The following is a 17,328-nucleotide window of genomic DNA, read 5'->3' on the forward strand; positions in this document are numbered from 1 at the left end:
TCCTCTATGGGATAGGCTCTAGGAATTCATGCTCTGTTCCTGAGTGGGTTGGCTTCTGGCTCTGAGTCCACTGGGAATAAATAATTTTTTGAAGGGGTTTGTGGTTTCAACTGTGCAAACAATAGCATAGTTTCAGGCCTAATCATATCACCTATATTTTCTACATGAGAGTGGTACCTTCCATTGCAGAGAGTAAAGAAGCATACACATACATACTAATAAGAGTAGAGGAATGGGATCTGGCCCTCTCTAACCACCGAGATTTGCAGCATGATTCTTAAGAAGTTAAAATCCTCATGTGAGCATTTCATTATAGAAATTTGTAGGTGAGTGGTAACGTATGATGTTTTTAAATGACCTATTAAAATGAGTGGTCCACAGAATGTTTGTTGTCCTGTAGAGCTGTTCAGATATAGCATAAATTGTGTGTTTTCTGGTCTGACGTATGTATCCTCATTTTCTTTTCAGACACTTGTACTTTATGCTCTTGGTGTGATGTTGCAGGATAGTTCATCTTGGCCATCACCATACAAGTAAGTAGAATCAATACCCTTATTCTTCTCCAGATGAATTCCTTTCCTTTTATTCTAATTAGTATTCTTCAGATCTTACTTCCATGCACAGCCTTCTTTGCTGCAGAGCCTGTGTTAGGCAGATTTTGGAGATGAGAGTGAGTCTGTAAGGAACTGGATTTGTGAAGATCCTTGTCTCCTTGGACAGGAGTTTGGGGTAGTTCAAGTCATGATCCTCCTAGATTTTTTGTGTGTGTATGTTAGAGATTTACAGGTTTGTTTGTTTTCACACACACTGCTTTGGCAAATACTGGTAAATTTGTCTTAATGTTTTTTGTGGATGAGAGAGATTTAGATTTGGATGGTTTTGGAATCACTGTCAGCATGAAACAGTGCTGTAAGGGAGGAAATGTCTGACAGAAGTTTTGTGTTTTCAGAGGAAAGGAAATGTTACCTCATTACTTTGTGGAAACAAAACTGGATTCAGGCTAGTATATTGGAAGTTAAAAAATAAATAAATGTAGCTTACTGTGACCTCTGGGTGGCAAGTGCTAACGATAGTTTCATTTACTGTACTTAGGCTGGAAAAAACTGTGGCTCAGTTATTCTGGAGAGAGAGAAAAGAGGCAGCTGAAATCTAGGAGAAGGAAGAAAGCCCTTAGAACAGAGCTTGTTCTCTCCTGCAGACTCTTTCAAAAGAGTCAGGCATTGATGATCTGACCTATGAACATCTTGGCAGGGATTGCCCAGTAGAATGATGCTTAGACGGGCTTCACTGGGACAGCATTTAAAGGAAAGTGAGGACTGCTATGATCACAGTGTGTTTATTCCAAGGAGGAGAGTTGAGGTTGTGATTGTATTTATGTGACAGATGGGACATCTGCGCTTTGCAGTCCTTTCACCTATCTGCCTTATATATAACCTCTGTACTTGTTTGCCTTACCTTTTTTTTTTTGTTTGTTTGTTTTGCTGAACAGCTATGATTTCTTCCCTATTTCAGTATATGTGATTTGTCCCTTCAAGGGAAATGTAAGCGTGGTGTTGCTTTAACTGAGGGTCAGCACCTACATGCCGTTTCAGCTTGGAAGAAGCAGAGCTTGGATGTTTATACAAGAAGCCAAAGGCTTGAAATACATGCAGAAATATTTAGCAGAAAATGAGAGGACTGACTACCTTAAATCCACTATATTTCCTGCTTGTTTTTTTTATTATTGTTATTGTTCTATAATAACTCGTATTTAAATTGAGTGGTATTTTATTAGCCTCCTTTTGGTTAGTTGATTATGGAACCCTTGTTTTAACTTGTGCAAACCCTGGATAATAGTTTTATTACAGCCTCCACCATACTAATGCTGGAAGCCACTTTTTTCACTTGAATGAGTCACCAGCTTCCCTCCCCCAGCATATGCACATACACACACCAGCTGCTTCAAGAGAAGGGCGAGGGGCAAGGAAAAAAATGGAAAATATTTTTGGAGGTGTGAGGGGGAGAGGGATGCAGGGAGACTGGTGGGATAGAGAGAGGAGACAAAAAAATCAGACTGTGTGTGCCCTGGAGGGAAATAGAGGGCATGTAGCAGCATCAGCTCACTCGTGTACTCAAGCTAAATACCCATTGCTAAGAGGGAAAGCATTACTAGTTCCAGCCCTGCGTCACACTTGGTTATTAAGCATTTTGACCAAAGTGGGACTCAGCTGACCAACAGAGAACATAGACGGAGTAGATGCACAGTCACCTTCCTATATCTGTATGGAATTACCCAGCATAATTTGGAGAGAGGATTGATGCCTTTTGCTGTTGAGTCATTGCCAGTTTCTTACTCTGGTGTGTGTGTGAACATGCATTCAGAGGAAGGGTTCTGTGTGCACTCAGTGTATTTTGTCTTTCACAGATTTGACCCAGAGAGATTCAACGAGGATTCAGCCATGAAAAACTTCTCCTTGTTGGGTTTTTCAGGAAGCCAGGAGTGCCCGGAGTTGAGGTGAGCATTAGAAAGCAGGTTTTTGTGTGTTTCTGTGATAGAGAGAAAAGGAAATTGTTTCAGCCTATTCCAGTCCAAACTGGCAGTTGTTTTTTGTCAGATTTACCTCATAGCAAGGTTTTTATTCTCTTTTCCTGCCTCCTTCCTTAGGTTTGCCTATATGGTGGCTACAGTTCTGTTGAGTGTCCTGGTAAGAAAGCTGTACCTTCACCCAGTTAAAGGACAAGTCATGGAGACCAAATATGAGCTGGTAACCTCACCGAAGGAGGAAGCCTGGATAACGGTGTCTAAAAGAAGCTAAGAACAAGCAAAACAAGGGTCTGAATGTGCCAGCAGTGAAGATATGGGCAAGTGTCTTAGAGGGAATCATGCTGGCAATGCAGTGACTCAGCCAAGGAATTTTACATGCAGATTTCGTTACCTTCCACGTTACTAACTGCGTACCCTCCTTGGGTAGTTTTTTCTAATTCAACCAATAGTTGTATTAAAGTAGATGTAATCTGTATGCTTTTTTACACTTTTTGCCCAAAAGATTGCAAAGGAAGCAACAGAACCGTGCAGTGGTGTATCTATGAACTGTTCAGTGCCAGCTAGTCGAAGACTGCGCCTCTGGTTAGTCCAGCTCTTTCCTGTCTGCAGGCAGATCTGGGTAAGAGACTGTGCCGCAGGTCATGATTCTTCATGGATCCCAAGTGGATAAGACCTTGAAGGCACAAGGACAATATCTTTCTCTATATATAGGTATTTTTATTCAGAGTGTCTTTCCTTCCCTTGAGCTATAGCTATAACTGTCAAGATGAGCAGATACATATTGTGGGAAGTGTGCGTGAGTGTGTGTGAGAGAAAAAGAAAGTGGGGTGAGAATTACACCATCGGGTCTCATGCTGCAAATGTAATCTTCCTGTGCTGTAGGATTGCAAGAGGATGGATGGCTGAAAAATGCTAGTAAATGAGGAGGAATAAAATTGGTTTGGCCCCTGAGAAAGCAGAAGCATTAGTAATAACATAATGAAATGAAATAAAACCACAGAACAAAGCTCTGAGAAAGGGATTCTCCATCCTGACAGTTTGGAGAGCAGTGTCTAATCTAATCAGCATCAGAAATTGATGACAGGTGCTTGCAATTCATTCATCACTCGGTCAGCAATGAGATTGGTCATGCAAGTACTGGAAAGAGAGAGTGCTGATTTTATAGGGCTCTGAATTAATGTTGTGCTTAATAAGTTAAAAGCCTTTCAAAGAACCTTCGTCCTCCAGAACAAGTGCCAGCCAAAGCAGCGTCACATGCCTGCCACTCATTCACGTGCTTTTCCCTGCTTCTTTCTTTCTCTGCTGGCTAGAACATAGGCCAGCCCTTGCCAGATTTTTGACCACCCTGCTGAATGGCTTGCAAGGCAGGAACCTCTTACCCGTTTATCTCAGTACTAGTATTGCTATCTGACCTAATTCAGGTTATGTTTCTTCTACTTCCCATTTTATTTAGGATCACCCTTTATCTGATCTTGATCTTTTCCCTGTAAATGTAACTTTAATGTTAGCACCCTCTGCACCCAAATTCTGTGTTGTGTGGGAGAATTGTTACTCAGCCTGCAGCTGCGTATGCCTGAGCTGTTCTGCACGTAGCTACTGATGCATGCCACAGGGAGGTTCAGGGATGTGCAGCTTCCATTAGAGCTGCTTTCTACTGCCTAAGCGAACAGGGGACACTTCTCTTAGGGACATATATGTTTTATTTATCTGGGTAGTTGCAATTCCCAGTGCAGTTCCCAACTGCAGACAGTGTTCCTTTCTCTGTCTCTTCCGGGTCAGAAAATCTGCTACACTTACAAAAATGTTTTGGCTGTTGGATTGCTGCCAAATGCCATTCTGAATGCAGTTCTGTCAGCTCTTGAAGGGTTAACATCTGATGCCAGCCTCTGTGGGCACCAGACAAAGAAAATTCTGCTTTTGGGTTTAATATGTCAGCTCTGCTTTTAGTGGAGCCGTGAGGATTGAGATTCTCCCCCTGCAGTGCAGCATGTAGTGGGTGAACGGTAGGACGAAGATACTGTTATGCTGTTTTTTGTCTACTGGGCAGAAAAAGGAGGGTTGTGCAGTTCATCTTGCTGCCTGTCTTGCATTGATTTTTATAATGAACTGCAAGAAAGCTCTTGCTAATCTGACCTCCATTTGACTGAAGGTTGATCATGTCCCCAGATGGCAATTCGTGTTAGCCTTTGCTTCACTGCTTATGCAAAAATGCCTACTTTTCTTAAAGGCTGCAGATGTTTTCTAAGCCTTGTGGAGAAATCTGTGTGGCAAAGGATTTTACTTTAGAGTATCCCCTGTGTACAGAGGAAGCAAAATGGAGAGGAAAATAATGGTAGAATAACACTGCCCTACTAAGAACCAGACTAGAAATAGATGACTTGGTCATATAATTGAGTGGTCAAGATCTGTTTTCGTAAAGCCATCTGGTAGGAGTAAAGCTTTCAGACACCAGAAAAGCTTCCCAGGAGTAATTTGTTCATACTCCTCTTAAAAGTATTTCTCTACCTTTCTGGAGGTATACCTGGAGCAATATGGGCCAACTGCCTTGCAGCATTGGCAGGAATAAAAGGGAATAATTCAATGTATTTTGTTAAGAATTTTCAGTCTGTACAGGTGTTGCATCCTATATGACAGTACTCAGACTGGGCTATGTTATCAAGCTACAGGAGTCTGTGATTGATAGGAGAGAAGAACATGGTCCAAAGTGCTGGACAAGGCCTACTATCAGCTTGTGTTTGCTAAAACTGCTGCAGTCAAGAAAAGGCCGTGACTCATCATTTCAGGCTACGCTTTGGGAGAAAGGAGAGAAGTGAGGACCTCTCAGACATTCCTTATTCATTGCTCAGAGTGACACCAAGGACATGGCCACGTTGTTTGCTGCAGTCTGTAAGTTTCCATTCCACTCTTTGTGGCAATCGTTTCCAACAGCCTAACTCTAAAGATAAAATGCACTGCTGATCAGCCAAACTGTCGCTCCTCCTATTGTGCAGCCCCTTCTTCATATGGGAGTGTTCATGGATCAGAGCTTTCTCATGGAGTTTTAGTATGTTCCAGCTGGCAGCTTGAAATACTGGTTTTGTTCCATTTCTCCTCACCTGTTGTCTCTTTTACTCTGTCAAGTGGTACTTTTTTGGCCTTGTTTTCTAAGGAAGATGTAGTCTTCCCCCATTTACGTCTGACCATTTTCTACCTTTCTCCTCCTCTCACAAGAAGTAACTTCTGAGCCTTTGGATCAAATTAGCTGTGTTTGTTAGGAATCGGGGTTTGAAATCTCAACAGAAATGTACAATATGTACATATGTAGTACAGGGAGCTATTGCTTTTTGTGCTTCATATCCCTACACCAGAAAACTACTTCACAACTTCCGCTAGGTGGTTTTGAAGAGCATACAGCAAAGCTGTTATTTCATTGCTCGGACTATTACTGCAGAACAAGCTTTAACAGAAGGCTGCAAATTAATGGAAGGCAAGAGGCTAAATATATCTCAGTGCCTGTGCAACCTGCTGCTATCAGAAGCAAGCAGCCAGCACAGGTGCTGGGAGCAGTCAGGCCATTGCAAATTAACTCTCATGGTGGCTAACAGAGGTGTATAATTCTGCCCCTCATCTTGGTGACTACTGGTTAAACACTTAACATAACTTTGTGGAGTAGACAGCTTGTTGAGCTAGCCTCCCACTGCCTCCAAAATAACCATGAGTGGCGTTACGTCTAGGTTTCAGTTAACCTGGGCTGCATGTAGAGCTGTTATTGCAAAGTAGTAATATCTGTCTCCTTTTCCCAGCAGTTTAAGGACTTGCTGGTAATGGCAGTGGTATGCAGGGCTGAGGGCTGTACGTTTTATTTTCTGACATTAAATGGAAAGGGCGGTCTTTGCAACTTCTGTCCTATTTGCTGCAAATGTAAGTGTTGTTTGTTGGACAGAGTGGACATTTGCTGATTTAAAGTAGCTTGGAGCTGCTCTTTTGCCAGCTCCCCCATTAGCCAATTACATGAACCAAGGGATGCTGGCAATGCAAAAATGGGGAAACTGCATATTTATCTCACTGCATAGTTCATTCATTAACATTTTGGTATTACTTGACCCACAGTTACCTAGTGCTGTCATCCTACTGTCTCAGGTGCTGTGTGCATTCTCACTGAAAACAGGAGGTCTCACCTCTCACTAAGGCCATGGCTGACCTTCCCAAAGTTTCTGCTCCTGCTATAGGAAGCGTTTCCTGGCAGGCACCCTTGGATATGGATGTATCCTGGTCAGCAGAGTGAATTCTGCAGATCATTGGTTTACTTTGTGCTTGGATCCTTTTGTAGGGCAAATGGGAGTGGGTAGAAAAGTACTTTCGTGAAAGTCCTTGGAGCATCCAGGACTTCACCCATTTTCATACCCATTTTATCAAGAGTGAGAGGAAAGGAGAAAAAAAGATCTCCTGTAAAGAGGACACAAATGTTCATCACTAGTGGGTCATGCCACCAAGAAGTATAACTGCTGTAATGGTGGCAGCTCATAGCTACTTTCTACTTGTCCAAAGCAGAAATTGATGGAAAATATTATTGCCATTTTTTTTCTGCAGCATGAGAATGTGTACCCACTTTGGCATCTCTCTCTAGTTGAGCTCAGGTTTGTTTTTTAGCAATCAGTCTTCAACTGAACAAAAGGCCTGTTTGACATCTCTTTAGATTCAGTGCCAGGTTCTTGGCAGTAGCAGACGGAGAAGAGGAACTACCACACACAGGGAAAAAAAAGATGATGAAAACGTTCCTCACATATGGAGGGTGGGGAAGGAGAAAAGATAAGGGTTTCCATGGCAACATTCCTTGAAGATAAGTATTTTTAAATCTGTGTGAATTTTAGCATTCAAAACACAGTTGAGTTTCCCACAAAAAAGATTTGGAGGAGGGTGGAGCATAAGGAATCTTTTCCCATGTTTTTCAGGTCATTTCTTCTTTTACAGAGGAGCCTGATCCTGAGATAAATGAAGTATATGCAATTGCTCTGGTGTTAATGCTCCTGTTAAAGAAAAGTCTTTCCAGGAGGTGAGAAGTATTGGTCAGAGTTCTGTATTTGCACTGACAAGTCTGGCCCAAGCATTCGATCGTCTCTTTAATAGAATAGTAATTTAATTAGATCAGTGCTAGGCCAGTAAGAAGCCACAAGGACAAATTTTAGGCTAAATCTGGTGTAATTCAGAGCAAGATCTATATAGATGACACTCAGTTCAGTGATAGCAATGATAAGGTGATAGAGGTCTTGGCCGAAGATGAAGGGATGAAGTACAACTGAATGCAGAGGAGCCAGACGCAGTGTGTCCCTGGTGAGTGCCTTGTCTGCAGCAATGACAGTGAAACATCACTGCAGGTAAGCAGTGGATGTTCCTGTGACGCTATTAGGCAATACGTGTTTGCGCTGCTTATTGAGCATCAGTGCTGGGGCCACTCCTTGAAGCTTTTCCCATCTTCACGTAGCTGGGCTCTTTGTGGGCACTGGCATGCTGTGCTCCCACCTCCCTGCTGGCACCCAGGCAGGTCAGCTCTGTCACAAGCCTGGCAGTGAGACAGCCAGTGCTGTGCCTGCTTGGCTGCCAACTTTCTTATCTCACTGAAAGAAGATTTTTATTTTATTATTTTTTTTTTTTTACAGTCACTTCCAACTCAGTAATGACTCAGACACTGCAGCAAGGGTAAAATGATCATCTTCCCTTTCAGACTTTTATGGCAAAAGGCCCTGGGTGGCCTCTCTGAAAAGCCAGAGCTTGCTAGGCATAGCTGCTGACTGGATTCGGTTCTTTAATTTAACAGATCGAACCGATGCTCCTACAGTGCTATATATCTGCTGGCTCAGGGTCTGTGCTTCAGCAATGGACTAAATGATTTCTACAAGCTATTTGTGTTCAGCAGTCTTGGGGAGGGGTGGCTGGGTGGGAAAGAATAGTTGCGCTATTAGGTTTTCAGGCTCTGTCCCAATATCCCTGGGCCATGAATCGAGGAAACAATACTAAAGAGAAAAGCAATAAAAAATATAAATCATATATTTGCTCACTGATCTTTTGAGATGAGCAATGGTAAGCAAATAAGGGTGTCTGAAAAAGCAAGTCTGTGTTGTCAGACTGTGGAAATCAGCACCTTGTATTATTGCTATGTTTTGGCTGAGACCTTGATACAGAATAAACTCAGATCTAGGTAAGGTAACTTATCAATGTCCCTACATCTTCACTGATAAAGCCTAATGGGCAGTATGAAAAAATCTGAATTTTATCACTTTTGGATTCTATTGGAGTTCAGTGTTATCAGTTATTTTCAATTTGGGGAATAACATTCATGCCCTCATGTCAGCACTAACATGACAATGCATCTGTAGTTTCTCGGACTGAAAAGCAACTGACTTGCTGATGCTGGGCTTATTAGCTGTGAGTTACTGATTAAATATATCATGTTCATTCCTTCATTTTAGTTAAGGCTGCTGTGCCTTTTGCACTACACGCTGATGCTCTTGTTCCATACATTTGCCTTACGGCTGAACCTTGGAAGATGCAGGAAGTCTGGAAGTAGCAGAAGTGCAGCAACTTCAGTCTCTGCTTGGCAACTGTCAGCATCCAGTGTGTCACAAGCTGACTCTTACTCGATCCTCAGGTACTTGTTACGGAAATGGGTTTTGGGACACCATGGGCAGTAGATGGCTGTAAATGGATTGCTGCTGTGCCAGGGAGCTGTTCCCTTGTAGCAGTTATGAGCATCCTCACATGGCTTTAAGCCCTGCAAATGGAGCTTCCAGGCCAAAAAGCCCTTCCTTCAGGCAGGCTGGCTGCTTGTACTTGGGGAGAAAGTTGGTAGGTTGCTCACTGTGTGGCAGATTAGCTTCTGACCATGTCCTGGCTCTGCAATGTAGCTGTCCTGCTTTTGCAAGCTCTTCCAGGAGCCTGAGTGGAGGAAAGGTGACTTGAGAGAATGAAGCATGTGAGTTAATGGGAGCTGACAGGGATGCCTGCAAGAATACACCATTGCATATTGTGAAAAAGAAGCTGAACCAATGGCTACAGATGTCCCTCGTTCACTGGTGAGCAGGGTATTTGCTAACAGAAAGTGTTTGGAGCACTTATGAATTCTGCATGGTGGAAACACTATTAAATTTGTAGAAGCCTGCACCTTGACTTTGTGGTATTCTTGTAAAATGAAGGAGCTTGCTAGCGCTCTGCTCTAAATTAACCTCAGGCATAGGCCTGTGCCTGCAAACCTTTGTATGACCGTGACTGTTATTTATGCTGTCTGATTGCACTCAGTGCTACTTACTATTCCTATGTTAGCCTAGCAAATAGCTGTGGCTTTTACAAACCAAGTTTTTGAAACTGTTCAGGTGTTTGAATTTTGAATACCCCACTAAGCACCTACCTGACTAAGTGCCTAGAAGTCTCTGCAAATCCAGTATAGCAGCACAATGCAAAGAAAAAGGAAATGATATGTAGGGGTTGTTGGATCAGGTCTCTGGTTTTTGTATCCCAGTAGCTGCATAGTAGCAATAGCTAGATAGGGCTTACTGCTTTATATGCCGTAGTGTGTTGTGAACCTCTTTTGTGCTTAAGGAAGCTTGATGGTGACTTTTGCACAGTGAAGATAAAAATACTGCAAACCTACATCCTGCATTAGCCTTTATATTTTTTATAGCTGTACTGTTCTGATGTGATGAACTGAGCCGAGCAATTGCATTTTCTAAATTACCCTTAAGAACTGGAAATTCTTATCACCTCTCTGTTTCTTTCTCCCACTACTGCGATGGTCTCGAAATTGTCATCACAGCTAAAAATCCTCATTCTGTAAATTAAACTGTGACTTAAAAAAAAAAAAAAGAAAAAAAAAAAGTAACAGTGTAGCTTCCTCATAAAACTTCACCAAGTCTTTTGCTGATGTGACTCACTCAATTACTCATATGGGCAGACATTGCGATAATGAAGGTAGTTAATGGAAAGGAGTGAGAAATACTGCTGGTACCTGAGGAGGCAAGGGAGGACAATGGCTACTATGGGCATTTTTTGCTTCAGTTTAGCTGCTGAATTCACCAAGCTCCCAGACATGTTTTTTAAGGTAAATAAAATGATAGCCAGTATGCACCCTGAATCATTCTCTTTATCCCAGCAATGTATATACTTAAACAACACTCAGTACTCACTTAATGAGCTCTGGATTCCTGAATCAAGGAGCACAGCTACCAAGTGGCTAAATGAGCCCATTGACTGGAGATGTTGCTGAGGACCAGATTTTTCTAGAATAAATAGTAGGCCCCTGAGGTTCAGTTGCATAATACTGCTACAAGGCAGACATTTTGGTGGATGTACACTGGTGGAATGTGGCACCTTTTGAAGCTGTTGAATTCTGCTATTAAAGAATAGGGAGATACTACATGAATGTGGGAGCAACCTTGTGCAGAGAAGTCATACATGTGTGATGGTTTCAAGGAGATGGAGAATTAAGCCAAAAATAGTACTAGTGGAAGAAGATGAACTGAATAGAGCTGAGGACCGGCTGGCATTTGTAAAACAACCAGAAGAAATAATTTTTGGTTGTGTAGCTCTGAGGCTGCTAGATAGTTGAGGGGGATGCTACCCAAATGGCTGTATGACCCCCCTTTGGACAAGAAAGATGTGTTTGAAAATGGAGAGGACATAAGGATGTGCTCATTTCTCATGCAAGATGAGGTGGGAGGGAGACTACAGCTTGACTTGTAAGATAGAGCTTCTGGCACAGAGAAGCATTGCATGGGTGTTGAGGCTGCGGACCTGAGCAAGTAAGCTGTCAGATTATATTTAGCAGATATACACTGCAGAAAAGCACAGAGAGAAGGGGGGGGAACTAAAGCATAGCTAGGCTCCGTGGGTAGCAAGCACACAGAGCAAGGAATGAGGCTATTTAGAGAAAGAATTGCCTTGGTGCTCCTGATTCAAATAAATCTCTGTGTGAGGCCAGGGTTGTGCACAGACCTGTATGATGTCCCTGAACAGCAGAGCTCAGCTTTATTTATCCTTCAGTAATAGCTCAGCTATGGATGCTTAGGTGAAGGGTGACCAACCTTTGAGCCGTTCACCTCTGGCCCCACAGGAGGGTTGTCTCTTGCAGCAATACCATTCCTCAGATGTGGAAGTAGTAGGGGCTCTAGAAACCACTGTTGTGGCTGCTGTACACCCCAGCTGCACACAGTGCTAAAGAGACAAAGATGGATAAAATAAATATCCTTTTACTTGTATGAGATAGATCAAAGCCTATGTGCTGGTTGATGTGTGGTAGTTGGGTGTTTGGGTCCTGCTTTGTATTCTAGGGCTACATTTTGTCCTGAATCTCTGCCTGCCCACAAGGTGATAGCAGTAAGCTGGCCTGATGTGGGCTTGAGTTGCTGGAGGAAGGGAAGGTGTATTTTTCCTGGGTATGTCCATCATAAAATCATAAGTAATGTAGCTTTCTTATGATGAGACTTCTGCTTTCATCATGGTCCCAAGATGCAGGATTGCATGCATATGATTTCAGAGGTCTGCTCATACAAAGAGAATGAACAGAGACAGCTTGTCTCATTTGAGAAATCTGTGCCAGATCTGTGCAGTGACCCTATGCTACCTGAGAATCAGGTCACTGCTTTAACTATGAAGAGTGACCTGAAGCTGATCTGCAGGTAGTTTGCAAACTGTGCCAATGCAGGGTGGTGCTTTTAAGCACTCTGGTGAAAGAGCTGGAGAAATATTTTTTATAGCAGGACAGGTAAGCTGATTTTGGTGAGGTGACCAGGTATCCACCAGTAAGGCTACATGCCCACAGAAACATTTCTGCTTATATTCTTTTCAAAGAGAAGAGTTAAATCTGAGCTTCAGTGCAAGACAAGGTGGTGGAAAGAGGGGATGTCTTCTCGGGACCTCAAGTAAAATGTTTTTAAGCCAACATATAGATGTCAGCTTTCACTGTGCAGTGTCCTGATCGTCTGTGGGAATGGAGACATGTGGCAGTCTGCAGCCAGAGAGATAAGGACGAGGCAGAGGAGCTGTTTTGATCAGTGCGCTGTGATTTGAGAAACAATGAGTCCAACTCAGGAAACTTGAAAAGAAGCAGAAGTTAACATGTTTGTAAGTGTGATATTTAAAAATAAATAAATCCCGTAACCCAGCAAATAGCAAACTAAGTAGAGCTGTGAGAGTTGTGTGGACAAAGTTGGAGTTCCTGGGTAATAAGTACAAATGGTTAGGTGGGGAAAAAAAGCTCGTAACTTATGGTTGTGGGAGTGTTTTTTTTTTGTATTTGTTGTTGTTGTTGAAGAGTGCAGGTTGGAATGACCTGAGTATTTCACTTGTGACTGATGTTTGCAATGCATCTGTCACATGATATGCCTTGTTTTGCACTGCTATCAGTTAGAGGAGGCTGGCTGGGGGAGAGAGAATATCTTATTCAGCTGCATTTGGTATTTTCCCTGCATACCCCTCTAGGAGTCCAGGTTCCACCGAATCAATGCCTGAATAGTCAGAGACATCAGCAAGGACAGGATTTCATGCTCATTGTCATTAATGGGAGATTCAAATGCTGAAAGCAGAAATGGGTCATCCTCTACCTTTGGCTCTGTCAGCTTACATGGGGAAAGAATTTGGCCTCCTGTGTTCAAAATGGTTTAGATGTGAAATACTTGCTTTTCTGCTACAGCTGAGCCCTGTGGGGATGCACACACTCTTCACGTCTTGCCACATAAAGGCACAGAGTCTAAGGTACAAAAAAACCACCACAGAAATCTAAAGTGTAGATTCTTCCTAAGAGCATAAGAAGTCACACCCCTGATATATTTATTGAGTCTTCATGAAGGAAGGAGTCAGATAGAATAGGTGTTAGAAGCAAAAAGCAGAGATGAGAACAAATTCTTCTTGCAAGGCACATAGCAAGCCATGTAGCTCTGGATCCATTTTTGGGAGCCTTGCTAGTGGTGACCAAGTGTTTTCTGGTACAATGGAGCAAGTCTGGGCAGTGGTGATCACCTGTGTTGCCTGCCTTTCAGGTTTTTCAGACATAATCATATGTTAAAGCCCTTACTGGACTATTCTTTTCAACTGTGTTCATAGATAACTGTAATATTCAGTCCTTTGTTGTACATGCATTCAGAAATGTCACTTGCAATAAGCATCATCCACAACCTGTCCCTTAGAGAGAAAGAGAGAGATACAAGCCTCTTGCTTGGCCCCATCCATTGTATCACAACCATGTTCTTCATTGCCTGGGAAGTGTTCTTACTTCTGTTCAGCAGAACAAATCAGGGTGCTGACCTTGTAACTCTGGCTAGTTTGTAACAGGAAGGGGACAGCTTATACTGTAGCTCTTTACTGCTGAAAGCTCACTCATGATTCAGAGAAGTCATGGATTTTGAGATAAATGAGTTATTTACGCTTCCCCTCAGAGAAGACATGGGAACGCCTGCCTGCCTTCTACGTGTAAATGCTCTGTCAAACCAATTCTAGGCTGAGGTGGGGGAAGCTGATGTGGAGCCATTGTTCTCCATCTCCTATTAATACTGCATCCCCGAGATGTGTGTTGTTACCATACAGTCAAAGTCAGCTGTGGGTTCATCAAGGGCTGGAAAGCTCCCAGGTGCTGTCTGGGGGCAAGGGCAGAAAGGAGAAAGGTGCAGGTGCAGACTGATGGCAAACAGAAGCTGTGTAAAGAGGAGCTGCCTTTGCAGCTAGTGAGAGTGCTTCACCAGAAGTGTGATGGAAACAGGATGGATGGTTTCACAGATGTGATTTATTATCCTTCCCATGCAAAGCAGTTATGCTAATTTCAGAAACAACACGCAGTTGTTTGTTGGCTCCTATGAATATAAAAAACCCTACAAACTTTTTGAAGTGGTTTATGTGATTAAAACATGATTACAAACAGGACAGGATCAAAAAAGCTCCAGGGGCCAAGTTCCCAGAGTTATGTGAGTACCTAAGAATCTGAACTTTAATTAAAACCAGGAAGAAACTGAAACCTCAGAGAATGATTCTAACCATTGTAGCTGCAAAGGAAACTTGCAAATATGAGGAGAGCATAAGTAGGCCAGTAACATGTCTGCAGCAGGCCTGAAACAATAGCTGAGAAAGGGTGATTTTTCCCATGCGCTGCAGTGGAGCATTAACTCTGTAATCAGCCCTTTAGGGTCTGTCTTCTCAGTAGTTATGTCAGATGGACCTGGGAGATGCCACCGGGGGTCAGGATGGAACAGGACTGAAAATTGGGTTGGTATCTTTGAGAAGGAATACTGGCAGGAAATAAAAAAAATTGGTACATTTTTTAACTTCCCCCTCCTTCTCTGAGTGCTTTTTTCTTTGAACCTTGGAAGGGAAACTGATGATCAGCTGTGCTTTGTGCTGGCTTGTCTTTGAGACCATTTGTTGCCTGTGTTCTTTTAATGCTGAAATGTTAGGAAGAGATCATTATTTTTCCTCTTTAGCTTGACCTCTCCCTCCCTTAGAGAGTTTCTCCCCATGTACTGGCTCCATCCTTCTCACACAATGCGATGTTGAAATAACGTTCAAGAGAGAACTTGAATTCCTAGAAAAAAAAAGGCTTGATATTTAGAATGAGACACGGCTTAGAACAGAAAGACGGAATGTCTGCAATGTGTCCTGTGCCTCTCCGGAGGTGCTGTGAGGATGAGCAGGATCATCGGGATGTCAGTCATGCACTGCCTGTTTCTGAAATAGTGGTGTTAGTGCAAGCACTTCCATAAGATGTGAACTACCCCACGGGTAGCTTGTGTCCTGTGTACAGTAGGCATTTTACCCAGCAGCAGTTTATCATGAGCAGAAAGGTTATCTGTGGTTACGATCTTGATTGCCCAGCAAATTGGTGAATGCCTGCGGAAGCAGGAGGAGAATGTGCAGCTGCAGGGTGTGTGGGTTCTTCACTGTTTCACAGCAAGGGCTGGCAGCTGAGTGCCTAAGATGCCACAGGATCCCAACAGCGTTTGTTGTGGGCACTGGATGTGTATGAGCCTCGTTCTGTAGCAGGCCACCCCGAGGTTGTGGCAGAGCCCAGAGTGTTAAATGTGCTGCTGTTCCCTTTGGGTGCTTTGCATTATGATGCTAGCAAAGATCTGCATCCAGCCAGAGGCAGATCAACACTACAACACTATCTAAACAGGCCAGGATGGGACAACTATGTTGAGGGAGCAACAGTATATGTTTCAGCTGCAGATAATCTTTTTCATTCCCCCAGTTTTTCCTCTTTCCCCTTTCCCTGCAGTAAATGCTACCTGCCAGCTTTAAGGGCATGGACCTATTTGTATGGTCAGTTCACATGACCATGTTTGGTGTCAAAGTGCTTTGCCCATTGTGCAGACGCAGGTCTGCTTGGCTCAGTGTGGTACAGTGAGGGTTTTGTTTCTGCTGTATACAAAAGATGGAATTTGTGGTTTTTTTTTTTGTGAAGGAAAAAATGTTCAGAAATGAGAATGTCATAAAGCTAGAACAGTGCTCCTTACACAGATTAAGTGAAAACCTGCAGCATGATGTGTCAGAGATCCAACCAGGTCATCTGTCCAAATGGGATTAGGGATTGTGCCATTCTGTCTTCCATATAGCAAAGAAAATAGAAGAGGCTTTTGATTGCAATGCCTACCCACGGTGCCAAAAATAGTGGCCTGCAAGCTATCCCGTTATTACTTTTCTCTAATTAAGAATTGGTAATTCAGACTGTGGTATGTAGGACGCACAGAGTGCCCAGCTGCGAGATCGCACATGACCAAATGATTTGCTTGTCTGGGCAAGTTTTTGTGCACAGGGACTCCCTTGGGTAATGGGCAGAGGTAAAAATCTGATGCGTGTGAGGGAACTTGGAGTAAGCTAAATGCTTACCTTTCTTTTTCCTAGGGACTGTTTTCTCAGCAAATACATTTGCTTCCCAGTCCTGAAGCTGTTGTACCAAGGGAAGGTACTGCACAAAAGAATTGGTAAAAGTTGGAGAAGTTAACATGTGGAATACTGTAATTGGGGCTCAGAGAGCATAAAAACTTGAAATTAGTTTAGCACGTCGCTTGGCAGATGGGAAGTCGATTATGTAAATCTAGGAAAGTGGTAGTTGGATTCACTTGGTCTAATTTAAACGCTGCTTCTAATCATTTTCAGTACGCGCACAGAGAATTATAGGATAACCATTATTCTGCCAGGAGGGCTCTTCATATTTAAATTTAAATCCACGAAAGAGTACCCTATTAAAATGTAAACATGCTGCGATAACAAGCAGCTAATTATGCAGGCAGGTTAGTCCAGCTGCTCTGCTGGTCAGCTGTGCACACATGCTTCAGATGAGGCCTTTTCTCATAGGCTAAAAGTCACCGGCAGGGCCACTGCAAGGTCAGGGGGTGCCCGGCCTGCAGATGACGGTGGCGTGCACCAGCAGGAGGCCGATTTTTGCAGCTGCGAGCCCCCTGCTACCTTGCATCACTTTGCAGGTTGTCGCCGTTCGGTTTTTCTTCCTTGGCAGCAAAGGGTCAGACCGTATCACTCAAAAGATGCGTTAACAATGAGCAGAAGGACCGACACCTTGGATTTATTCCTTAACGACAGCAAAACCCGTGCGTTTCGACGGGGAGCTCCTGCTTTGCAGACGCTGGGTCAGCAGCCACCGGCTGCCGGAAGCACGAGAGCGGCACAGGCACCGAGAGCGGCACAGGCACCCGGAGCGGCGCAACTCGCTCCCGTTCCAGCCCGTCCTGCAGCCGCGGTCGAGCTCCTCCGGGCCGGAAGTGGGCGCACGGGGACAGGAGGAGGGCTGCTGGGGCAGCGCGCGCGCATGCGCAGGAGCAGCCGCCGGCCGC

The 17,328-nt window shown here is 43.5% G+C and overlaps 1 protein-coding gene across 2 annotated transcripts in view; it reads left to right on the plus strand.

Annotated features, from left to right (window-relative positions):
* CYP20A1 (cytochrome P450 family 20 subfamily A member 1) overlaps positions 1-11,607 on the plus strand; it is a 22,119-nt gene extending 10,512 nt beyond the window's left edge. The window contains exons 11-13 of one of the 2 annotated variants that reach the window (XM_072342356.1): positions 469-533; positions 2,405-2,494; positions 2,645-11,607. In XM_072342356.1, coding sequence (XP_072198457.1) covers positions 469-533; positions 2,405-2,494; positions 2,645-2,795 — 306 coding nt within the window. In that variant the 3' untranslated portion in view covers positions 2,796-11,607. The remainder of the gene's footprint in view (positions 1-468; positions 534-2,404; positions 2,495-2,644) is intronic. The other variant, XM_072342355.1, reaches the window with a different exon arrangement.
* Positions 11,608-17,328: the final 5,721 nt, after the last annotated feature.

The sequence above is a fragment of the Excalfactoria chinensis genome, chromosome 7 (assembly GCF_039878825.1).
Source record: "Excalfactoria chinensis isolate bCotChi1 chromosome 7, bCotChi1.hap2, whole genome shotgun sequence".
Lineage (NCBI taxonomy): Eukaryota > Metazoa > Chordata > Aves > Galliformes > Phasianidae > Excalfactoria > Excalfactoria chinensis.